The sequence below is a fragment of the Paramormyrops kingsleyae genome, unplaced genomic scaffold, assembly GCF_048594095.1.
Source record: "Paramormyrops kingsleyae isolate MSU_618 unplaced genomic scaffold, PKINGS_0.4 ups45, whole genome shotgun sequence".
In the NCBI taxonomy this organism is placed as follows: domain Eukaryota; kingdom Metazoa; phylum Chordata; class Actinopteri; order Osteoglossiformes; family Mormyridae; genus Paramormyrops; species Paramormyrops kingsleyae.
The window spans coordinates 167,366-193,493 of record NW_027325983.1 but is presented as its reverse complement, the minus strand read 5'-3'; the positions used below and the strand labels follow the sequence as shown (position 1 = coordinate 193,493).

The 26,128-nt window shown below is 41.8% G+C and overlaps 1 protein-coding gene and 1 long non-coding RNA gene across 13 annotated transcripts; both read left to right on the top strand.

Moving 5' to 3' along the window:
• The first annotated feature begins 167 nt into the window (after positions 1-167).
• On the top strand, positions 168-18,323 carry LOC140586369 (probable ATP-dependent RNA helicase DDX4). 12 transcript variants are annotated; one of them, XM_072708214.1, is made up of 22 exons: positions 168-250; positions 567-581; positions 2,072-2,114; positions 2,222-2,252; positions 5,351-5,410; positions 5,697-5,759; positions 5,879-5,929; positions 6,367-6,417; positions 9,092-9,154; positions 9,330-9,383; positions 10,338-10,391; positions 10,481-10,522; positions 11,249-11,391; positions 11,686-11,838; positions 12,427-12,581; positions 12,767-12,893; positions 13,138-13,304; positions 13,485-13,630; positions 14,271-14,370; positions 16,796-17,066; positions 17,171-17,278; positions 17,759-18,323. In XM_072708214.1, exons 1-22 carry the CDS (start codon positions 183-185, stop codon positions 17,846-17,848), a joined length of 2,055 nt encoding a protein of 684 aa, XP_072564315.1. In that variant the 5' UTR covers positions 168-182; the 3' UTR covers positions 17,849-18,323. The 12 variants fall into 12 exon arrangements, with proteins under 12 accessions (XP_072564315.1, XP_072564314.1, XP_072564316.1 ...); XM_072708213.1 differs by having other exon boundaries at positions 6,361-6,417; XM_072708215.1 differs by lacking the exon at positions 567-581 and having other exon boundaries at positions 6,361-6,417.
• Positions 18,324-19,178: 855 nt separating this feature from the next.
• Positions 19,179-25,881, top strand: LOC140586374 (uncharacterized). Its single transcript, XR_011988197.1, has 3 exons — positions 19,179-19,528; positions 22,346-22,414; positions 25,409-25,881. It is a non-coding gene; the product is annotated as an uncharacterized lncRNA (long non-coding RNA).
• Positions 25,882-26,128: the final 247 nt, after the last annotated feature.

Sequence of the window (26,128 nt, the reverse complement as noted above, 5' to 3'; positions counted from 1 at the left end):
CCACTATGAAAAATAAAGAAATCTTTCAGAAACAATTTATTATGACAGCCCGCAGGAACAGTATTTATAAATATATAAAAACTGACTGGATATGCATGGCTGTCGAGTGAATTGCATGCTACATGCTAGTGAATTGCAGTCAGATTCAAACTTAGGCCAGCTGCGTTTTTGTACTTGATGCCATGGAGACGCTTTTTGCGGCTCGCGCTCCCTCGCTCACCCTCACGCGCAGTTCAAAGCACTGTCACGGGTAAGACGCGACACTCTTCTTTGTGCATAAAACTTTAATAAAATCCTCTAAGTATCATATTAACGTGTATAAAGTGATAAAATACGATGGGTTGAAACACATTTAGGCGTAATCCTACATTATTTTTTAGTGTCATTGGTATTAAACCGATTAAATCAACATTTAAAATTCCTGTCAGAACGAGCTAACGGTATCGCTATGAATTTTCTAGGAAGAGTGGAGGAGATATCTATCGCCTGTGCTGACAGTTTTAATTAGCAGTAATGAAGTAATCAATGGATTGGGATCAAACATTCCATAAATGCTTTTGTTACAGGGCACAGGTTCTGAAGTAAGGAAGCAATATCCGGCCATCGATACTGATGACTCAGAATGAAATGTTCACAAGAAGACCTTTAAAATGTGTTGTCTTAATATTTATGTTGTATTTTTCTTAATGCCATTTGTTAAATTAGAAACTTAAAGAAAATTTCTAATGTTCTTACAATAAAAATATATATTTCAACGAATTTTTAAAAAAATTTTCAAAGAAGGTCAAAGCTGAAGGATATCCTGTGGCTGTCCTCTGGACATCCTAATGGAACATTAATAAACAGAGAAATACTTAAGACAAAATTATATCTATTTAAATGCTATTCCAGCAAGCTGTCATAATGAATTGTTTTTGAAGGATTTCATTACTTTTCATGAAAGAATGAATGAAAGTTACATTATATAGAACTATAGACACCCAAAGTGCTTTATAGATGCAATAGGGAGCCACTTCAGCCACCTCCACTGTGTAGCACCCACCTGGATGATGTGACATCAGCCGTTCTGCCCCATTACGCTCACCACACAGTAGCTAAGGTGGTGAAGGAGCAGGAGAGAATTTACCAGTTAGATAAAGGGGATGATTAGGAGGCCAGATTTGATAAGCCACCTTAGGTAACATTTGATAAGGCAACAGTGGGCAATTTTAGCCAGAACATCAGGGTACCAACCCTACTGTTTGGAAAGATGCCCAGGGATCTTTTATAACCTGGGACAGTCAGGACCTCGGTTTTATGTCTATCTGAAGGACGGCAACACTTTACAGTACAGTGTCCCCATCACTGCACTGAGACATTGGGATCCACACAGACCACAGTATGGGGTAACCTGTTGGCCACAGCAGCACGTCAGTAACATGGTCATCCTAAGAATGTACCCAATAAAGGAAATTGAGCTGGCCCTCCAAAGGACATCCTCAGGCTGTCCCTTGTTTATGTCCCTAGTATTACTGGTAAAATGTCAAATATTAATTATTTAGAAAAAGGGATTTGAGTGCAGTTTCTGTCTGAGTTGCTTTTTGTTGCCCTACCGCTCAAATACCTCCTTTTCGCCCTGGTTTGTTACCGAGGTGTGGATGGACCAGGCCAGGCGCCGGCTTGGCTAACTTGTGTCCCGTGGGTCGTTGGCTGATTTACCGGACTCATTTGAGTTCAGGCCATGGGTGGAAGCTTAATTTTGCAAGATAGCTGCCAGTTATAAAACAGACCTTGAGGAGGTTAGCGGAACCACAGCGTTTCTGCGCTTTGTGCTGGTTAGATATTTTGGTGTGCAAAGGTTTTATCTAAACCAGCGCCTCGGGCATCGTGTAAATCGAGTACTTTCACATTTATTAACAGTTAGTATAACATTTTTTAATTTAGAGTGATGGATGTGGGTTTAACCGCTCCGTGTGTGAATTTTTGTCCGCTAAGCAAAATTTACTGTAAATAGGTTTGTTTGAGGTTGTAAAAAACCTCTAGATATCTTAGATTACATATTTCTCTTAACACTCATCTTTGTTTCCCACAGCACAGTTGGTGAAACCATGGAGGATTGGGAAGAAGACAACCAGGTGTGCAAAGGCATCTGAGCTCGTTGATATATATTGTAAAAAACAATACGTTCGCAACTGTATTGAAAATGCATAGTTCTTATGCTTTGATCCTGTTTTCCTTGCAGGACACTTCTGGAGGCAACATTGTAAATAATGGTAGGTGCAGAGTTAAGTCGTTCCCATTCCTTGACTCTTCAGGTCAGGTCTGAATGAAGCTAGTGCTGCTATCAGGCGCTTCACTGCCCACCTATTTCACCAGTCAGGTTGTCATGGGTGCTTGTTTGGAAACTTTAACCCTCTGGAGTCTGAGGCCTCTCAGCCACTTTCGGGGTAGTCTGACATCAGGCTGAGGCACAGCTGCGACATAGTGAGTTGGTGGGAACAGTGGCAGTCGGACGGGCAGGCCTAGGGAGCAATCCAAGACCTCTCTATAGTAAGTCCCAGGGAAAGGAAAGGCGACAGCTGATTCAGGAGGAGATCCGAGCAGGGGTGGAGGAAGCCCACTGCAGTAGGACAGTAGGGATGTTACAGCAGGGTGCATGGACTCGATGGGAAGAGGCAGCTGACCGAAAGATTTCGTGGACAGAGCTATGGAGATCTGAGCCACACCGGATCAAGTTCCTCATACAGTCAGTGTATGATGTACTCCCAAGCCCGTCCAACCTCTTCCGCTGGGGCTTAGCCGAGACTCCGTTATGCCCTCTCTGCCAGAAAGCCGGATCACTGGAGCACATTCTGAGCTGCTGCCCCCGGGCACTTGGAGACGGGCGTTACCGCTGGCGCCATGATCAAGTGCTGCGGGTCATCGCTGAGGTCATCAGTACAGGGATCTCCAGCAGTAAGTACCAACAACCAACATGGCAGCCCATTGCTTTTGTTAGTGCTGGGGAGAAGCCACAACAGCACCGGAGCCAGGCAGGGGGGCTGCTGGCAACAGCTCAGGACTGGCAGCTGAAGGTCGACCTAGGGAGACAGCTCAAGTTCCCAGAGAACATCGTAGTGACCACACTCAGGCCAGACATAGTCCTGGTCTCTGAAACAACGAGTCAAGTGGTCCTACTGGAGCTGACTGTTCCCTGGGAAGACCGGATGGAGGAGGCCTTTGAGAGGAAAAGGGCCAAGTATGAGGAGCTGGCAGGCGAATGTCGGAGCGCAGGATGGAGAATCCGAGTCAACCCCATTGAGGTCGGGTGTAGAGGCTTCGTCGGCCAGTCTCTCATCAGGGCACTCAAGTTGTTGGGAGTGAAAGGGTTGCAGAACAAGAAAGCCATTAGAAACATCTCTGACGCAGCAGAAAAGGCGTCAAGATGGCTGTGGATCAAGCGGGGGGATCCGTGGGCTACACAGGCCACTTAGACACAAGCCGGGGCCTGATCAACCCCGGCTGGGTCACCTGGGCGGGGGTGTCTGTTGTGAGACCCGAAACACCCAATGAACCCAGGATACAACACTGACGATGTGTCTAAGTTGCACCTAGAGTGTAAGTGAGAACATGCCTTGACATTTTAAAATATTTCACCTATCTAAAAAACATTTATCCCAAAGTGTTACATTTGCTTTTATTCAGCACAAACTCGGCACAAATAATCTGACACCACTTAGAATATTTATTCTGTTTTTTGTTAAAATCAACTTTAAACATATGCTTTCCAAAAACCTGTTTTCAGAAATTGTAAAAAATCACATTATAGACATTTCTAGCCAAGACTTTTGAGCTCTGAAGCTTATAGACCCAGGGGTTGGCTACACATAGGTGAAAGTGACATTCTGAAATTTTATGTAGTTTGATTACTAAAGTGTTAGAACTTTAGAGTGACACTCTTTTTCCTCAAAGTCAGTGGCCTGCACAATGAATATTGATGAGATAGGTGTCCTCACACCTGTAGTAGTTTGCATACTGTCAATGGCCCATCAGTCTGGAATGTCACTGCACCCCACACCCATAACCTTGGAAAGGTAGTTTGAAACGCAAGAAAAGTAGCAACAATAAGATCCTTTTCCCAGTTTATTGATAGATGGAATGAAAAATGAAAAATTGTGACCATATAAATAAGATGCAGTGCCTATGCAGAGTTAACAGAAATAAAATAATTCACTATTATTAACGCTTTGGGGACGAGGGCATTGTCAACCGCATATCTTTCTTGTGTATTTCAGTTTATATCTCGCTGAAATCATTATGTAGAATCATGAAAAAAACACTGACTAAATCCCTAATCTGTCTTCTTTTCAAAAGTCTCATTGTCAGAAGTATTAAAGTTTTTAAAATTAGGTTAAATCGGCAAAAAATAAACCATGTCACCTTTCTTTGTTTTACCTGCATCGGGGGTGTATAGTACTGCTCTTAGCTGAAGATCGCTATTCACTTTCTCAATAGGCTGGATTTGAACTGGTGACCGTATAATTACAGGCATACAAGCTTAGCCCACTGAGCCATGAACACAGGTGTGAGATTCGCTGCTGAAAGTGGCAACACTGGCACAAAGCTTCAGCGGCAGCGACGTATCCGTGTGCTATATTGTAGCCGATCAGTGTAAACACTACCCAGACATGTGCTCTTGTTTATTTCAATCACAATGGGCGTATTCACGTATTTGTTTACCCAATACTAACTGTCGATTTATCATGTTATCATGCGAATAGCGCGATTTGCAAGTGAGTGGCCGATCAGAGCTGCTTCGAGACGCAGACGCTTAAGTCAGTCACTCTTGTTCTTTCTATTTGTATCACGAAGCTGTACGAATATATTTAGTTTCTGCCTATATATATTTGAAAAGTAGACCATCCAAGGTTTCTGAGGGTGTTTTTTAAATGTGTATATGACAAAAACTCGCAGTGTTATTTAAACGGTTTGGCGAAATTTCTGTCCGATCCCGCCGGCGGGATCGCTGACTCCAGAGGGTTAAGGGGCCTTGCAGCATTTGGTGTGAAATGAAGGGTTGGGCACCATGGACCTGCTTGGTGCTTAAAGGAAATACACACAGCTGACGTTGTGTGATCTGTAGGGCTCCTGCTCTATGTGAGTGTGAAGACTTTTCAATGAAGATCTGCACTTTAATTGAATGGTACCACCTTGGGTGCTCATCTTATTTGGGATCCAAGCGTATGTCCCTTATGACTCTTTATTTGAGACCTTGTCCTATTAAGGTTACTGGGTTGGAAGTGCCAAGAGTTCAGTACTTAATGCGATGCAGGTGAGCTGAGTTTGCCTAAAAGCTGATCCTTATGCTTTTCCCTTTCGTATTCCCTTGCAGCTCCCATAAGCTCATGGAACAGTGGTGATTACCAGAGTAAAAGTCATGGGAGCCTTAACGGTGGGTCATTGTGCTTTTTGTGTATCCATGTCTGCAGTATCGGTGGAATACTTTGTTTTCAAAGAGATGATGTACAGCTATTGGTGGATGAATGCAAACTCTACAACCCGTGTGGATAACATGGATTTTGACTTTTGAAAAGAATCATGTACAAACTTGCGTTCCAAAGGCAAAGTGCTTACTTGGGCATTGCTGTTTTTCTATAATGTGTAGTTATTTAATGTAGGACCTTCCACTCAAGGTTGTTGTTTGTTCTTTTTCTTACATGTTGCTGTTGTGTGTTCAGGCAGTGAAAGCAGTTCTTGGAACAGTTCTGGAGGCAGCTTTGGCGGGAGTGGAAGGGGCAGTGGTGAGGGTCTTTTAGGATGAACGGGGGATTATATTTTATTTACAGCATGTTGCCCCTGGATTTCAGAAGTACAGAATCACTTGCTGAAAGCCTCCCCCCCCCCTTTTGTTTTTTTACAGGTAGGGGCTCGAGGGGAGGAGGTGGAGGGTACAGGGGCTCCAGTGCCTCAGGTTCTCTCTCTTAATTTTTTTAAATATAACTGCTAAGAAACATTAGTGAAAGTTAACATTTGAGAGTTTTGGGGAAGATTTTCAGTTGATTAAAGGGATTTGTTTCTGATGTACCCATAGCCAAATAATAATAATAAAAAAAAAATCTTCGTTATGTAAGCAATTGAAGTGTTAAACTTATGTATACATGATGTTTTCCCATTGTGGAAATAAGCTTTATTTCTTGATTGGACTAATACATTTTGGGATTTTTACTGGCTCTTTCTGTTCTCTCTCTATACTGATTATTGATTTAAAACTGCCAGTGTACAAAGCCTAGAGTTTATGATCATATGTTCATCTTGCTTTCCTGTCTATCTCTGAGCTAACCTATGAATGTAATGGGTAACCTAAATTTCTGGAATATTTGGATAATGCTAAATCTTTTGGAGGAAAAGGACCTCAAGTGTACAATGAGGACAGTTGTGATGGAGATGGTGAAAATAATGGTAAGTGCAGTAATAGTTTTATTCGCTTATTGCAGCAGATTCACGCATGTTGTATTATACACTCTGCATCCAGTGTTTTTTAAATGATTAAATTTACAGTCATGTGCTAACATTAAGGGTTACTTTTTAAGTAGCTATAATAGTTCGTAGATGTATTTTTATGGAAAGATTTGTGGGATTTCTACTTTTGCAAACTGAAAGTCTGTTAGTTGACTAGTGGCATATGCAATGATTTCAAACCAGGTGCCAAAACATAAAGGTAGGAATTTACACCAGCAGAAAGCACTTAAACACACACCCCAATTTCCCAGACATCCAGTTTACTGTGACCTGGCTTTGCCGTCTTAAAGGGAGTTGAAGTGCTGGAACCTAATAATGGTGCTATTCCTGTAATTGGGTTCCTGTTAAAAAGATGGTGATGTAGATATGGAATAATGGTATGGACCGGATAGGCAAGAAGGGAGGTGGTGTTGCAGTATACGTAAAAGAAAACTTGCAGGCAAGGGATCTCACTGATAAAAATAAAAATTCAGAAGCTGTATGGATAAAACTTGATGCTAAAGATTCAAATGGCCTAATTGTCGGGGTTTGTTATAGGGCACCTAATGTAGCTGTAGAGGAAAGCAGAATATTATATGATGATATCAGGATTATGAGTAATAAAAATGATGTGGTGGTTATGGGTGATTTTAATTTACCTGGGATACAGTGGGACACAGTCTCTGGCTCTTCTGTACAGTAAATGAACTTGAGATGGTGGAATTAGTACAGAATTGTTTTTTTACTCAGTTTGTTAATACTCCTACCAGGGGAGAAGCCCTTCTTGATCTAGTTTTCTGTAATAACCAGGATAGGATTGGAAAATTAGAGGTTTTAGACCCATTGTACGGTAGTGATCATAACATGGTTAAATTCGAGGTTAATTTTAGTGTCCGAAGAGCAAAGTCTTAAATTAAAAGTATACAATGTTAGGAAGGCTAACTTTAATGGTATGAGACGGAAATTAGAAACCGTAAACTGGACAGAGTTAAATAGCAAAACAGTTGAAGAGGCATGGGAATTTTTTAAAAGCACATTGTTGCAAGTGCAAGAGGACTTCATACCTGTTTCCAGCAAAACTAAATCTAGGAAACGACAACCAAGGTGGTTTACTAAGGAAATTAAGAATAAAGTCAGGAGGAAAAGGGCTCTGTTCCACAATTGGAAAATAACTAATGATTTCAAAATCAAGCAGGAGTATCTAAGTCTACAGGCAGAGTTAAAAAATGACATTAGGCTATCAAAGAGGGATGTAGAAAGAAAAATTGCATTGGAGGCTAAGCATGACAGTAAAGGTTTCTTCCAATATTTTAACTCCAAGAGAGCACTAAAAGCTGAAATTACTAATTTGCAGGATAGTAAGGGACTTATAATTGATAACGAAATTGATATGGTAAATGAGTTTAATGATTATTTTTCAAGGGTGTTCACAATAGAGAACACAAGTAACTTACCACCAATTAATACGAATACAGCATCGTCTATGACCAATATATGTATAACTGAGGTTTATGTGATACTAAGCCTAGCTAAACTCAAAATAAATAAATCGCAGGGGCCTGATGGCATCTTACCTATAGTCTTAAAAGAGATGAGGGATATTATTAGCCAACCTTTAACTTTAATATTCCAGAAATCGTTATCTGCGGGTGTGGTACCGTCAGATTGGAAGCATGCTAATATAACACCCATATTCAAAAAAGGGGATAGAAGTAATCCAGCAAACTATAGGCCAATCAGTTTAACTAGCATTACTGGAAAAATAATGGAAGCTATAATTCAAGTGAAAATGGTAGATTACCTAGATGCAAATAACATTATAAAGGATAGCCAACATGGATTTAGGAGAGGTAGATCCTGCTTAACGAATCTACTTGAGTTCTTTGAGGAAGCTACAAGTGAAATTGATCACAAAAAGGCCTATGATGTGATTTACTTAGATTTCCAGAAGGCCTTTGATGTTGTCCCCCACAAACGGCTCTTGCTAAAGCTTAAAGCTACAGGGATTTTAGGAACTGTGGCAGCTTGGATCAAAAACTGGCTAACTGATAGGAAGCATCTGTTCAGCCTTGAGCAAAGGAGACTAAGGGGGGATATGATTCAGGTCTATAAGATTCTAACGGGTCTGGATGCTGTTCAGCCAAATGACTATTTCAATATTAGTCTAAATACTAGAACTCGTGGCCATAAGTGGAAATTAATGGGAGAACATTTTAAAACAAATTTGAGGAAGCACTTCTTTACACAGCGTGTAGTTAGAGTATGGAATAGTCTTCCTGCTAGTGTAGTGGAAGCTAAAACCATGGGTTCCTTTAAATCAGAGCTAGATAAGATTTTAACAACTCTGAGCTATTAGCTAAGTTCTCCCCAAACGAGCTTGATGGGCCGAATGGCCTCCTCTCGTTTGTAAATTTCTTATGTTCTTATGTTCTTATAATGAGTCAGCCAGCGTAACCTGTCTGGTGCAGGTCACGTGGTTTCCTGTAAGCAGCCTCTCAAATGTTTATTGGTGCGTGGCAGGAATGCTACTAGGATCCAGGGCCAGATGTTTGTTGTGGCGAAATGACAAGCGTGCCTCTTTCATGTTATTTTGCTCCTTTTGGCTTCTGATGTGAACCTCAGTGTCGCTCCTCAGGTAATGAGGACAGCTCCTGGGGTGGTGCTCCAGGTGGATATGGGGGAAGAGCCAGAGGTCGAGGCAAGTTCTCCAGCCCCAGTTTCACTTTCGTCTTCCTCCTTTCGTAGGCAGTGATGGTTTTTAATGGCATCAATTAAGTCCTAATGCATAGCTTTCAGCTTGTAAAGTGAGCCTGCAGTGTAGTAAATTGATGGAAGCCTTAGTCATCTGTGCGTTTTGTTGTTGTGCTCTGCAGGAGGTGGGGGGTCACGTGGTGGCAGCAGAGGAGGGTTCAGCAGTGCCCCCTCAGGTAATTTTGAGGTTGCACGTGAAGTCCATGTGATATACAGCAGGGCTCTTCAAATCTGGCACTTGGTTCCAAATCCAGGCCTTGTTTTCAGCTCTCCCAGGCAGTTAAATAATTACCGATATCTGACTGGCCAGAGGCTTCCCACCTGAAGCCTCAAATAGGATGTCATGCAATGCAGAAATGGGCACTTAAGCTTACTTGTCTATACGGCTGCATGCCTGACTTTGAGCTGTACGTGCTCAAAACCTTGTCATTTGGTAGAACTGTGAAATGCATTGGTTTGTAATAACGAAATCACACATTTCTCTGTCACTTGTGAAAATATTCCGACTTGCCTACAAATTCAGCTTAAAGATGCATAGAGAACGAATCTCGTTCATAACCAGGGTACTGCTGTGTGTCCTTCAGTTTTAATCAAATTTAGACTATTTTTTAACGTTTGCTGTCATATTATTTGTGATTGTCTAAATATAAAATTGTAAAATTAAACCCTAGGGTTATTGTATAATTTTGTACAGGAAGTACAGTTTCAAAAGCTATGAATATATGCATCAACCATTGACCAGCACTGTTCTTCGTTTCAAATGTTTACGCAGTTTTAAGTCGGGCCCTGTAATTGGAACGTCGCCAGTTTCAGTCACATCTCTGTTTGGCCCTTAACTGCCCGAGAAATGCCCCAGGTACTGGATAAATGGCCAACACTGTGAGGAAAACAGAGAAGCTTGTGATTCAAACAAAGGTGGCAAGATGGGATACGTGAAAATGAAAGCATTGTAATGTACCTATACTTAAGCGAACTGCAAAATTGGTTTCATTTCAAAATTTGCACAATCCAAATTCCTGGGAACTCTGCTCACGGTTGTGAGGGCCGTGCTTCACCATATGTCACGCGCTGAGCTTGTGCAGGCTGCTTTACTTGGAAGGGATGCTGACAGGAAATGTTGCTCATCACAGGGGGCTCCTTTGAGGGTGGAGGAAGAGGCAGTAGAGGGAGATCTGGAGGGGGAGGTCAGTCTCTTTCTCTCTTTCGCACTCACCCTCTGTTCTCTCTCCCCACCTTCCTTTACCACAACTTTTTTTTTTTCCTTCCCAACCAGGATATCGAGGAAGAGATGAGGAAGTGTTTTCTGATGCAAAAGGTTCTGTTTGGTTTGTCATTGGTCTTTTTAAAAAAAATATTTTTAATATTTGCTTTTTTACCTAACATCCCCTCACCCTCCCCATGTAGATTCCTCAGAAAGTGTGTTTTCTGGAAGTGGATTGGGATATAGGCGGTGATAAGGTTACTCAGTGGGTAGCACTGTTTGCTTATCCCTCTGGTGTTAGGAGCCTGCTCCCCCACTGTCTGGGCTGTGAAGCTTTCTCCCCATGTTGGGTGGAGCCATGGTGCAAATATTTGCGTTTAAGCTAACTTTGTTTAAGCTAACTTTGTGTGTGCATGCAAGTGTGTGTGCCAAGGACTGGCATCTGAATGGGCCTGTAAACTCCCTGCCCTCCCTGTGCTGCCTGACATAGGTTCCAGGCCTGCTGCATTCTTCCCATGATCCTGCTGGTCATAAGTGGTTTGGAATTATGGATGGATTTCGTATGCCGGTGTATTTTGGTGATCGGTGGTCACTGTTGACATAGAAGGAGGCAGCTAATTCAGTGCCCGGGGAGCAGTGCTTGGGGGCAGTACCTTGCTCAGGGTACCGCAGTGTTACCTTGCTGGTTCGGGGATTCGAATCGGCAATCTTTCAATTACAAGTGCACTTCCCTAACCATTAGGCCACTAACTGTGGTTTGATTGCTGGAACTCTGTTTCTTGGGATAAATTATATGCTGTTTCTCCTAATCCAGTTTTGTCGACTCACCTTGTCTACCAGGTCCAAAGGTTATTTATGTACCTCCTCTCCCTCCTGAAGAGGAGAGCTCTATTTTTGCCCACTATGAAACGGGTATCAACTTTGACACATATAATGACATGCTGGTGGAGATCAGCGGGCACAACCCACCACCGGCCATTGTGGTAAGTGCTCTTGTGGAGGTTGGGCAGCATTTTAAAATGTTATTACCTTACCTTTAAATGCGGCTTTTTTCCAATAGTATATTGCCATTTGTCTTCCAATTACTCACCCTGGTCCAGACCACAGGCATTTGGCCACTGATATGACTTGAATTGCATAATTTACAGTTTGACCACTGAATTACTTTGGAATGACTTTTTTCTGTTTATTACGTTCATTTCTGTACCAGTAAATTTTGTGGCTTGTTTTGAGTGCAGTTGCTCCGCTTGAAACTTGTGCTTGAATCACTGTGATAGTCATTTGAAGAGGCCGCGCTCTGCGAGTCATCGAGCAGGAACGTCATGAAATCGGGCTACGTGAAGCCCACGCCGGTCCAGAAGTACAGCATCCCTATCGCCAAGGCGGGACGTGACTTAATGGCATGTGCGCAAACCGGTTCTGGGAAGACGGTGAGTTAGAGGAAGTTAGAGGAAGGATTCAGTGTGTCCAGGCTTGGGTTGGTCACTGCCCCCACTTGGGACCATTATGGCTTCCATTGTTCCATTGTTTTCCAGTGACTTGGCGTTCTGGATGAACATTGACGGGCTGCCTCCCTAAAGTGGGAGGGAATGCTCCCTACCCTGATGATGATAAATATATATTCAGAAATGTTTCAGATGCTCTTAATCATTGGTTGTGAAAGTGATATACAGTAACTTGGGAAGTGCAAGCTTAAGGTATCTTGCTCACACCCAGCCCACATGAGAGCTGTTTTTGACAGAAGCTTAAAGAGCTTTGCTTGGGTGCATAGATCCTTTATTAATCCTGAAAGGAGATTGCAGGTTTGCAGTCGTTGAACAGTCATTTAGATTAGATATATATACACACTTAAATTGTAACAAATAATGAGCAACATTAAATGGTAACATTGTAAGGAATATCAAGCGGAGTATTGCATGGATTTCTGTCGTAACGGCTTGGACAGGGAAGAGTGGACCCCCAGGTCCCGATCTGGTCCCGATGCATCTGGAACCTTCTAAACGCCTTCTCCACACTAGGCTGCCTTCCTGCTGCCCATACTCCAGCAGCTGATGACAGACGGGGTGGCAGCCAACCGCTTCAGCAAGATCCAGGAGCCTGAGGTCATCATCGGGGCCCCAACCAGCGAGCTCATCAACCAAATCAATTTGGAGGCTAGAAAGTTTGCCTATGGGTATTTCTTCAACTGCCCCCTCCACAGCTACATGTATCATCTTTTCATTTTAAAGTCCTAGATATAGTTGAGCCTGATTTCAGTCTGTTAAGCATTTTTTTGGTGCCGACTGTCCTGAGAGGACGTCTGAAGCAAGCCTGTTTCTTAAGCAGAAGTTGCTGTGTTTTGCGCTGATTTCATCACAGGACATACGTGTGGCCTGTCGTCTATGGGGGCATCAGCACAGGCTACACCATATGCAAGGTGTTCCGTGGCTGCAATGTGCTGTGTGGCACTCCTGGCTGCTTGCTGGACATTATTGGCAAAGGAAAGGTACTAAACTGATAGATGAACCAAATAATTGGATAGCAGCTTGGTAGATCCAATCCCTCTTTTTGTTCCTGAATAATACAGCATAGGTTTTTGATGCAGTTTTATGCAGTTGTCAGCTCCGGAAGGATCCATATAAACAGAGATCCAATTTTAAAGACAAGCTTGTTGGAAATATGATCGGCTTTATGCATTTTGCCTTTGTGAGTAATAGTGATTTGAGCTTCTGGGGATGTGACCTTCTCAGGTGGGACTGAGCAAGATTCGCTACTTGGTGCTGGATGAGGCCGATCGCATGCTGGACATGGGATTCGAGCCAGACATGCGCCGGCTGGTGTCCTCCCCTGGCATGCCCCCCAAAGAGCAGTGGCAGACCCTCATGTTCAGCGCCACCTTTCCTGATGACATCCAGAAGTACAATTGTGGCCGTTGGGGGGGAGGGGGAAGGGAATTAACATACAACTTAACATGATATCCCAGACTTGCGTGTACAATATCGTGTTCAGCAGTGCTTGAGTTCCTGCATCGGGGGTGGGGGGGGGTTACTCCTGGCAGGGGAAGGGAATGCCCTCGAGACTGTTTCTTCTCCTGTAGGCTTGCTGCCGACTTCTTTAAGGTTGACTACCTCTTCCTGGCTGTTGGGCAAGTCGGTGGTGCCTGCAGTGATGTGGAGCAGAACCTAATTCAGGTCTCCCAATTCTCAAAGAGGGGTCAGCTTCTGGAGCTGCTGAACACAACCGGTACTCATTCCTCTCCATAGGCTTCTGTCCTTACGTGTGTCTGAAAAATAACGCCCCGCGGATTAAAAAGACCAAGCTCTCAGAAATTCTTTTGCTCCTCTGATAAAACAGCAGCTGGTAGTGTTGGGCAGTAGTGAGTGAAATGTTCAGTTCGAAGTTGGAAGCATTTCAGGTTTCGCAAACACTTCTATTGAAACATTATGGTCAAAGTGAAGTGCAAGTATTATGTTTCCTTCCCTGTTGGCAAATGTACTACTATTCAGTATAGAAATGTATTTTTTCCATACATCAGTCTAAAAATGAAAAGAAAATTACACCTATATCAGTGTTCCATGGATCAGATAAAGCAGCCATGACAAGCTTTTCACTCCACTGTGTTCATTAGAAGACTTTGGCAGTCCTAATTTTAACACCCAAAATAAGGATATAAGATGAAAATTCTGTCAGTACTTTGAAAATGTCTCGCAGCCGTGGACTGAAGTCATAACTTCAAGCAGCCATATCTCTGGTGCTAAAATGGTAAAATCCATTATTTGCTTTGTTAGGTCTAGTTGTGAAGAGAGAGGGTGTATTCCTTACTGCTGTGGGGTTGCCTTGGGTTTCTGTTGTGGCAGAAATGTGTTTTTTTTTTTTAAATTAGGCACAGAGCGCACAATGGTGTTTGTAGAGACGAAGAGAAAAGCGGATTTTATCGCAGTATTTCTGTGTCAGGAGAACATATCAACTACAAGCATTCATGGGTAAGTGTATCGTGCCAGGCTTCTGGCTGGCACTGGCATGGTCCCCTGTCCTACGGGCATTAACACAGCGCCCCACACGAAAGTTTTATGAGCACCGTGCTGTACAGGACTCCTCTAGATGTATCAGACAGTGAATGTTTAAAATTGGCGTTTTAAATCCAGTAGAAACTGCAGAAAGATCTGTGAGCAGTGGGCTCTCCCCTGGGAAATCATGGGGAGGGTGTCAGGGGGGGTTCTGAGAACAAAACTGGATGCCTGCCATTAGGGCTGGGCAGTTTAACCTAAAATTTATATCACTTTATAATTTGCAGCACTGTTGGTAACGGTGTATATATTGCTGTATATTTGTTTTTCTTAATTTGAACAATGTGCTTCTGAAGGGGCAATGCACTGGTGTGTGAACTGCATAGCAGTTACTGTACTCTTAACTGTATTACCCGGACATATTTCATAGTACACTGGTATTTTAAGAACATTTATTGTGCAAACGCAAACTGCAATAATAGAAATGATACAAAACCTGTTCTCAAGTAAGTTCCATCTCTGAAAAACGATGAAATCGATAAATTCAAGCTGCAAACTGCAAATAATTGACCAAGTACAGCAGGATGTTTTGTTCTGAGGTTATAGAACAAGTGGCAACCACTGTTGCCCGACATAATTTGCAGATTATCTTTTTCTGCTTGTCTGTTTTTAAATCACAAATTCCATATGATGGAAGTTCCATTTTTTGTAAATTTATTTTAAACCAAGTCCTCTTAAATGTGCCCAGCACTGTCAGCCAATACTTCATTTAAGCAGCATGGACTCTGACATTTTCTGGATTATGCTGGTGCAGGCTGGTGGTGACAAAGCCTGAGCCTGCATGACTGTTCAGCATGGTGTGTGTGTGTGTGTGTGTGTGTGTGTGTGTGTGAGAGAGAGAGATACTGTATGTATAGAAATAGTTTATACCATCCACCTCTACCTGCCACGAATAAAGGTGAATGAGCTACAGAATTCAGCTGCAGACTCTCAGTTTAAACTGACAACTCTGGAACGCCCTTGCTACTGTATGCAAGCAAGGTTGACAGGTTTTAACATGTCCCTGACATTAGTAACGCTTCATTGGAGAAAGTGATCTGATATGGTCCGAGTCATTCTGCTGTCATCCGTCAGACTGGCATGTGTGCGGTTCTGGCAGTAGGCAGATTTGTCAAACACCAGGGTTTTCTCATGGTTCCAACTGGGCGTATTTCTTGAATTTTGCTTCCCAATCGACTAGTCAACTAATAACTTTACCAGTTGAAGCTTTTGGTCATACTGGACTAGTCGCTGGCAATTTGGTTTCAGAATGTGTACCAGATTTTCAATAGTAAGTCTGTAAGCCATCTTTGACTATTAGATTTCTTTGCCTATCTTTTGTTTGGCTTTGAAGAATTTATATTTTAAATTAGTGGCATTTTTAAAAACGTATCTGATGCCTGGGTGTGTCTGTGTGCCATTTACAATGCAACAGGGCATCCAGAGGAAGCAGCCGTGTTTGAAGATGATAAACAGACTAAGCAGTACGGAAATACTTTTACAAAAGATATCCGTTTTAGTGTTACCTGCAAATTATGCTGCCCTGAAGTACCACAAAAGCAGGGCTCAAATATAGACGAACCCGGCTCCGGTTCCTTTCATCATGTCCCAAAATTTTATTGAAAGATTCAAAGTATTAGTCTAAAACCAAAAAGTTAAATCCTCAGCTTTGAATTGAATTTTCATTAGTAGCTCTGACCAGACATTTTAGTGGATGAGATATTCCTACATGACACATTTTCTGTCTTGTGTTTTTGTGTGTTGACTTATTTTGCTGATCTTTCTTCTGCCAAAACATCACTTCCTGACTAGACTGGTGGAGGTCAGTCGTGTGTAAGAAGCAAGTGGTGAATATATTTTTATGCATTTTCACAGGGATATTACTAATGAAAAAGCAAGAATATTACTTGTAGTGATGTCATTGATGCATTTTATTACTGAAGTACTTCTTCACCATGAGATGGGCAATACCCATAATTTTTTCGTATTGTTTTAAAGTGGTAACGCATCCCAACAAATTAACATACTGCATCATAAATGCATATAACGAATGTACAGGACCCCTTCTCTGAAGCTGACAGGGCTCCCTCCCAGATTCTGCTTTGACCATGCATGCTTACTACCATGCTTACTACCTAAAAATGAAACACCTGCTGCCAAGTACTCAGCCTCAGTAGCACTAACCAGACAGAGCAGAGGCAGAAAACTTTTTGTGTCGTGTCATAATTACGCAATCAGCAGTTTACTAAATTGCCAGAGTTGGTGACTGATTAAAAAATCAGCAGGTCACAAAACCCCCTAATGTGACGGCGGCCAAAGAGCTTAGTATGTGCTTACTCTGCTGGTCATGTCTTTGTCGCAGTGACCGGGAGCGGAGAGAGCGGGAACAAGCCCTGGGTGACTTCCGCTCCGGGAAATGTCCTGTCCTGGTGGCCACTTCCGTCGCCACACGGGGTCTGGACATTGAGCACGTCCAGCACGTGGTCAACTTTGACCTCCCGACTAACATCGACGAGTACGTGCACCGCATTGGCCGGACGGGCCGCTGTGGGAACACGGGCAGAGCGGTGTCATTCTTCGACCCCGAGTGCGACACCCCACTGGCTCGCTCCCTGGTGAAGGTCCTCTCCAGGGTAAGTGGGACCTTGTCCTATCCAGAGATGCATTCTAAATTTTGGGCCCAGGCAGTTTTACGTTCCGCTGCAACACGATTGGATGGAGCATGTTTCTGTTTAAGGCCCAGCAGGAAGTACCGTCTTGGCTGGAAGACATAGCATTCAGCGCACATGGGACAACTGGCTTTAATCCACGTGGGAAGGCCTTCGCTTCTGTCGATACACGCAAAGTATGTTACCTTTTTCTCTTTGTACTTGAATGGTGGCAGCTGATCCCTCACAGACACTTTTCTGAACATTAGACTTCAGTTTGGGAGTCATTGTAATTTGTGGGGGGAGTGTTTATGCTGGAGTTTATTTTTGGAATCGTACACTGGTTTGTTTGCTGTAAAAACAATTGTCTTTTTGGAAACATTTTTTTATTTACATCTGTTGTTTTTGGCTACCCTGTCGTTTCTGGGGTCCCTTTTTCAGAAAAGGTCCTCGCTGCCAAATAAAAATCCTTAACTATGCACACTACGTGCAAGTGTCATAATGTTACTGTATAAGAACTGGAAAAGTATGCTAAGCACTTTCCATGCTTGTTCAGATTCCGGTAAATGTTGTGAGTTTGAGACACAAGTGGGGAAGAGGCTATAATGGTCTGCTGGTGAAGTATTTTCTGCTTAATCCTACTGTAGTCCCTGCCCTGACTGGCTGTTGTCTTTTAGGGAGGTTCGTTTCAGAAGGAGGAGAAGCTGCAGCCCATCACCCAGAGCCCAGCAGCCACTGCCAATGACGACGACGAAGTATGGGATTGAGTCCCCTTCGCTTTGTGGGACTGAGCTTTTGCAGTTGTGCCCTTATTTTCATTCCTGTCTTTAAAATATGCAGGACAGCATATTTTTCAGAAATGTAACTTATGTGCACAGTTGCTGGACAATATTGACCTTGACTCAGTGCACTTGGGTATCTCTGGCCATTTGCCAAAGTTTGGTTTCAAACTGACGTTACAAGTGTTGATCAAGTAGATGTGCTTTTGTTCAAGACCCTACTACCAGCACAGTTTATTAGTAATGTTTATCATTGCTGTGATTTCAAGATATCCTAAAGTCTGCATGCTGTTTAAATTACTGCATAGACTTGAGATCATAGCTGCCTTTATATTACCTAGATTTTTTTTTTTCTTTTGTAGTTTTGGCAGAATGTTTACTTTGCTGTGGCAATTTCATGCATGTGCCTCATTTCCTAGGGTAAGAGTGTCCTGACAGCAATAAAATTAAGTTTTTGAATTTTCTTGTATTGCAGCTTGTGATTTTTCTTGTACGGTTTGCTTTAGGATTGCTTAGGGCCATGGAGAATGGGGGTAGCCGGATACTGTGCGAGTCAGTTTAAGGTGATGGTATCGTACTTATTTCTGGAAGGAGTCCACCCTTTTTATATGTCTGAGATTGTTTAAGGTTCAGTGACAGACTCATATTTGTCTTAAGTTGCTTATTCTATAGCGCAGATAGTATAGGGCAGAGGTCTCCAACTCCGGTCCTGGAGGGCTACTATCCAGTAGGTTTTCTATCCAACCTGACTTCTGATGAGCCACACCTGTTTTTGGATAAATACCAGGAACAGGTGTCAACTCATCAGAAGCAAGTAGGATAGAAAACTTCTGGATAGTAGCTCTCCAGGACTGGAGATGGAGACCCCTGCTATAGGGAATGAGGCAGCGTTGTATCCTGGATGATTATCAGTCACCCACAGGGTGCACCATGTGCAAGTGCCCAATCCTACACAAGGCAATTGAAAGATACCAATTACCCACGTCTTTGGAATGTGACAGGACACACCCAGTGGAGACCTGAGCTACAAGAAGATATCACCTCTGTTCTGTGCGGAGTTGCAAAGCCCTCACTAGTTTTATTAAACATTTTAAAATAATGAGTTTGCTTAGAATAAATAGAGGTTAGATTTAAATGTTTGTCTACCGCATGTTAAACTTACTGTGGCAGCATGGTTGTCCCCCGGTGCTACAGGGCCAACCCATTCATTGTTCACAGCAAGCGATACAGTACGATAAATAATTGTCTGCTACTGTAGGTGTGTTTGTGTGTGCGCGTGCGTGTCTGGTTCAGAATCAGTTTATTTGCCAAATGTACAAGCACACAAGAATTTCACCTGGTGATGCAACACAATAAAATTTGGTACAACTGGACAGCAGCAGCAATAAAATGAAAAACGGAAAATTGAGTTAACGGTATAAGTATAACACTGACTTGTGTATAAGATTATTAAGGATGTTTACGGCTTTCAGAAAATAGTTAAGGTGTCTGGTGGTCCTGGAGCTGAATGAGCGGAACCTGTGAACAGTGTGGTGCCGACTGAAGAGGAAGTGGGCGAGATGGTGTGAGTCCGACTCAACGTTTTTGGCTGGCTTCCCGGCTCTCGCGTCGTGCTGGACCCCCGCAGGCACATGCTCCTAGCCTGCCAGCCTCCTAGCTGATCACACGGTACGTTTCAGCCTGTGTTTTATTGCAGCATCGGGTGATGGTACCATACAGTGATAAATGAGATGAGGACGCTTATAATAGTGGCTCTGTAGGTAGCGCATCTGGCGCTATTCTCACGCTCACGCAAAAAAAAAATAATTAAAAATCGTACGGCAAATCTGTTTTCTATTATAAAACCTAAAATTGGATAACAAATATGGATCAAAAGCGTTGGGGTAGTATGAAAACCCTACAGATTATGTACAAAGTAATAAAACTGTTACACGTACGTAAAGGCCTATGTATGCGCGGATTTGTCTCGAATGGAAAATCTCACGCCAGCCGTTTTTCGCGGCAGCCCGAGGAAAAATATTCTCTGATGAGTTACTTTGATGGTGGCGGTGTTGTGAGTCTCCCATCCCAAGTCTCAGCTGATTGTTTTCCCCAAGAGCTTGACAGACTTTACAACTTATAACCTGGGGCTGATAAGTCGTGGAGGATGTGGATGCTTCCTCACTAAAATAGGAGGAAACGTGCTGCTGAGAGTTTTGTTAATTTGGTCTTAGTAGTGTTACTGGTTATTTAAAAATTAGCAAAATATGTAGTTTAGTTCTGTCTCTTCTAGTTTCGTGTCTGGCACTGTTTACACATTTATGCCTGAAGGCTTTTTATTTAATGAATGCCTTCAACGGCAACATAACATGCCCTCACAGGTATAAAATCTGTTTGCACGTATTTCGCTGGTAACTCTCCGGCGGGTATTCCTAAGGGCACACGCGTCATTCTCCGAAATCTCCAGCTGGCAGAAAGTGCTTATTGCTGTGCACTATCGTTTTTAAGCTAAACTGACGCTCTATGCATGGAATGCTTTTTTCAAAAGGGAGTTGCCGAAACAACTAAACAACAATGCACTAAACAAAGATGAATCAAATTACATTCCCCCCAGCTATAACGTCCTATCTTCTCTATATAATATACCAAAGTAGGCGATAACATCGCGGGATGTTTATATGACTTTCAGTTGAATGTCATATATATGCAAGTTAGCATCCTGTAAATTGTTTCATTGTAAATATTGAAAAGCCTGGCATTTATATTTTTAATGGCATTTGCTCCGCCACTTTCCAATGAATTAAAAACGAGGTTTATATATGATGAACGCAAATACTAAAAGGGTCATGCAAAGGCGCGGCTTCTCAGAAGGAGGATTGTTCCAGTGGTGTTGATGGTGAGCTGAGTAACTTCCTCGAATATATCTTGAAGAAAAAAAAACACTGGCTTTCGAAACTTCCTTAAATGCTCAATTCAGTTTCCCTATGTTTCCCCTTGAAATGCGCGTTCACGATCAAATTTGAAATCAATACGCTAGATGGCAGACTTCCGAGAATTTCAATCCGGGTTTTGAAGCCTTTCTATATACATAAATATTCCGTTCACCATGCACGTTTTAAACGTCAAGTAACCACGATTGTATTTCTTTCCTGTTTATATGGCATTGTGTATTATACCAGATTTACAATAAATTAAAAAAGACATACGTTAATAAACAGCTGTCATGAAATGCTCGTATCGTCTTGGTCTCGCCAGCACATGAAATGTCTAAAGAATTTGCTTCTATAACACGATTGCTATGAATCAACACATAAATAATGACTCGTATAAATAGATTTACACTGCTCATAATCCAAACTATCATATTGATCTACATACAGAAGTTCGTGATACTGGATTAAAAATTTTTTTTTCTATTATTATTGATTATTATTAAGTATTGATTGGTTACACTTAGCTGTCTATGCATCTATGTTATACTGACAGTGAAATACTCTCCAATGTACCACTCTCACTGCTAATATACAGGGGAAACCAATCTGCCCAGTGGCCAGGCAAAATGGTTCCCCCTGCTATAAGGAATAAGCAGTAATTCCCAGGCACTATATTGAGCACACTGATCTGTCTATAGGTCCATGTGATACTAACAGTTATATCGGCACTAATTTATATACAACTGTAACACATAAACATTGATCCTAATGCGCCAGTTACAGTGTACTATTTACATATATATTTTACATTATTCTAAAATCAGGAACCCTGCATACACCATTGCCAGATATGTGCAATTTAATTTTGATAATGTATTTAACCAAGTGACATAAATGTTTATTTACATTTTTGATAGAATGGTAACATTGTAATGCACGTTTTTTTCACTGCGCTTTAACTGCGCTTCTTAGAACGTGATTCACCGACGCACTAATACATGCTGCAAATAGGCCCAAGATATCGAAAAGGTGCACAGCATTAGGCTTGTGTTTTTGTGTTTTATCTTGTCCCACTGACAAAAATTAACTGCACAGTTTTTAATCATCACAGACAAGTGTAAAAGTTGGACTAAATATTGTTCATTACCACCCACCAATAAAAAGCAATTACTAAGTACTACACACAGGCTAAAATGAATCAATAATAGCATTTATGAATCATGTACAGTAATGCTACAGCTTACAAAACCATAGTTTAAACACTTCATCGTGACCTTCTGACATAAGGAAAAATGTCTTGCAAGGTGCTTAAATTAATCTGTGTTTTGATGTTATTAATAATATCAGTTTGGGTTATTCATTGTATTACTGTTAATATTATTTTTAGTCTTTTACATAGAGTAGCAACAAAAGTATGTTATTAATCCTGAACTTAGAGCTTCATTCAATACTTTGCGTGCAATGTATAACAACCTATGGCACTTTACTGAATTAATTCAGGAATAATTCACTATTTTTATTTCTAATATGTTTTCTCTTAATAACATAATAGATGTTCTTTTTCTAACTACAGATTAAACAATGCTCAGAATGTCAATCAAAGAAGACTGTCAAATCCATAGAAGAGCACCCACCCATCATTGTAAGTCTTCATTATTTGATATTTGATTAGTATGTTGTATGACTTTTAAATTGAACAACTGATATATTTTTTGATATATGACATTTTGTCTGACAGGTAACTGAACCATGGGAGTTAATTGGCATGGATCTTGTGGGCAAATTGGCCATGACGGACAGGGGAAACCAGTACATATGTGTGCTGATAGATTATTTCACGAAGTGGGTGGAAACATTTCCACTGCCATCGAAAAATGCTGAAGATGTCACTATGTGCATAGTGAACTTTTGCTACAGATTTGGTGCACCGAAAAGGATTCTGACAGATCAGGGAAGGGAATTTGTACACAAGGTTAGATATATATATATATATATTAGTGCTGTCAAACGATTAAAATTTTTAATCAGATTAATCACAGGGTTGCTGTGGATTAATTTAGATTAATCACGATTAAATATCATTCATTTTTAATCTATATTAATCACAATTCATTTTACATGAGCAAACGGACTCAAGAAAAAAGGGAATATATATGCACTTAACATGTTTATTGAACATCTTGAACACGAGTCGGATGCATTCCATCTGCCACAGAAGTGCAATACCATGAACCCATATCAAAAAGCAAGATTTTTTCTGAGCCGGACAACTTGTCATATTTAAGGTACCTCAGTTTATCTTCGTTCACTTACAATTAGCCCGAACTACCGTAAATCCGACAAATAATCCGACTAATCATGAAATCCAATTCTAGCCCAGTTAATTGCCATTATTAGCAATATCAGTTAACACATTACGCGCGGTGCTTTACGTATAAAACTCCGTAGCAACACGTCCACAGATAAGTTGGACGGTATAATTTGTGCGACTGATTTAATGAGCCATAAATGAGAAGTAGTGCTTAAACAGTATAAAACTACAACTTTCCCTTCTGTTGATAAAAGGCGCAGCCATCTTGGATTCTGAACTCGGGATCCTCTGTGCTGCTCCGAGATATTTCTCGGATCTCCGAGAAACGGGAGCGCATATGTTGTCACTTCCGGCTTCAAAACTCCAGAATACAACTCGGAATACGAGTTCCCAGGGCAAATGGAATGCACTAAAACTGGCCGAAATGGGTTGACAGAGACATTTCAGGGATTTAGAGTCATTCTGCACTGCAGATGGGTTAATTGCGTAAAAAATTTTAATCAGATTAATCATGATGATGGATTAATCCGCGTTAACCCGTTAATTTCGACAGCCCTAATATATATATATATGTGTTGTTTAGTTTGTCATTTCCTAAGTATAATACATTATATACATTTGCTATTTATTATTTTTTCCAAACCTTTTTTTAAATTTGCAATTTTGAACTGGGTGTGGTCAATAGTGTATAGAACAATAGTAACATTTACATTTTATACAGACACACTCCAACAAATTGTAAAAGCAATGAACACGAAGAAAAGTGAAGTGATCTCTAAATTTTTTCCATGGCTATATATACTTGTTCTTAACAAGTTATTTAAGATTATACTTTTTGCCTGGCCACTGGGCAGATTGGTTTCCCCTGTATATTAGCAGTGACAGTGGTATATTGGAGAGTATTTCACTGCCAGTATCACATGGACCTATAGACAGATCAGTCTGCTCAATATAGTGCCTGGGAATTACTGCTTATTCCTTATAGCAGGGGGAACCATTTTGCCTGGCCACTGGGCAGATTGGTTTCCCCTGTATATTAGCAGTGACAGTGGTACATTGGAGAGTATTTCACTGCCAGTATCACATTGACCTATAGACAGATCAGTGTGCTCAATATAGTGCCTGGGAATTACTGCTTATTCCTTATAGCAGGGGGAACCATTTTGCCTGGCCACTGGGCAGATTGGTTTCCCCTGTATATTAGCAGTGACAGTGGTATATTGGAGAGTATTTCACTGCCAGTATCACATGGACCTATAGACAGATCAGTGTGCTCAATATAGTGCCTGGGAATTACTGCTTATTCCTTATAGCAGGGGGAACCATTTTGCCTGGCCACTGGGCAGATTGGTTTCCCCTGTATATTAGCAGTGACAGTGGTACATTGGAGAGTATTTCACTGCCAGTATCACATTGACCTATAGACAGATCAGTGTGCTCAATATAGTGCCTGGGAATTACTGCTTATTCCTTATAGCAGGGGGAACCATTTTGCCTGGCCACTGGGCAGATTGGTTTCCCCTGTATATTAGCAGTGAGAGTGGTACATTGGAGAGTATTTCACTGCCAGTATCACATGGACCTATAGACAGATCAGTGTGCTCAATACAGTGCCTGGGAATTACTGCTTATTCCTTATAGCAGGGGGAACCATTTTGCCTGGCCACTGGGCAGATTGGTTTCCCCTGTATATTAGCAGTGAGAGTGGTACATTGGAGAGTATTTCACTGTCAGTATAACATAGATGCATAGACAGCTAAGTGTAACCAATCAATACTTAATAATAATCAATAATAATAGAAAATTTTTTTTTTAATCCAGTATCACGAACTTCTGTATGTAGATCAATATGATAGTTTGGATTATGAGCAGTGTAAATCTATTTATACGAGTCATTATTTATGTGTTGATTCATAGCAATCGTGTTATAGAAGCAAATTCTTTAGACATTTCATGTGCTGGCGAGACCAAGACGATACGAGCATTTCATGACAGCTGTTTATTAACGTATGTCTTTTTTAATTTATTGTAAATCTGGTATAATACACAATGCCATATAAACAGGAAAGAAATACAATCGTGGTTACTTGACGTTTAAAACGTGCATGGTGAACGGAATATTTATGTATATAGAAAGGCTTCAAAACCCGGATTGAAATTCTCGGAAGTCTGCCATCTAGCGTATTGATTTCAAATTACTGCTCTAAAAATCCCAATCACCAGCAAACACAATTTAAGTTTCTTCACAGGTTGTACCCCACTCCCCGGAAATGCCATCTCATGGGCTTAGAGCCTGACCCCATATGTCATTTTTGTCCCCTTCAGGTCCCTAAATGTCTTCGATGTCCTCCACGGAAAGAGCTGCCAGACACACGACCCTCCACTTCTCCCATCCGTCCATCGTGTAGCCAGCTGCGCATGTTCCTGCAGAACAGTCAGGTTCCCCTGAACCTGGGCTTCTCGTCGAGAAGATGGTGTCAATTGCGTTGAGAGACCAGTTGATCAAATCCATAACTTCCTTAGTTTTGAAGAGCAGGGCTGAGAGAGTCTCTCAAGTATAGACAGTAAGACAGTAGACTAGACGAGACGAGAGAAGCAAAGCAGGGAAGATAAGGGGAGGGAGAGGGAGAGAAGTGCGTCCGCCTCCGATGAGAGCTCAGTGAAGGATGGTTGCAACCTCGTTGTCACTCTGGGTGAGATCCTCACACGGGATCTTCTCACCCACCTAGGTTGAGTTGAAGGGGTTTACCAATTTGCTGTTATGGAAGCGTAGTAGACTCTGTAAATTTTTTGTAAATGGTCCCTTTTGTTTTTTACACCTCTTTCCACGTCCTGACCGGCCTCCCGCTGTATTTCTACGGCGTCCTGAGCCTTGCTGACCCCTGCTGGTTACCACCGGGGTGGGAGTAGACGCAGTGGCGGCAGACATGGTCATGGAGCTGGCTGCCGGCGGCCCAGTGCGGCATTTCCTCTGACGGCCTCCACTACTGGTACTGGTTCGTCCTTTGGGATTAAAAAGACAGGGGACAGCACATTTAATTAAAC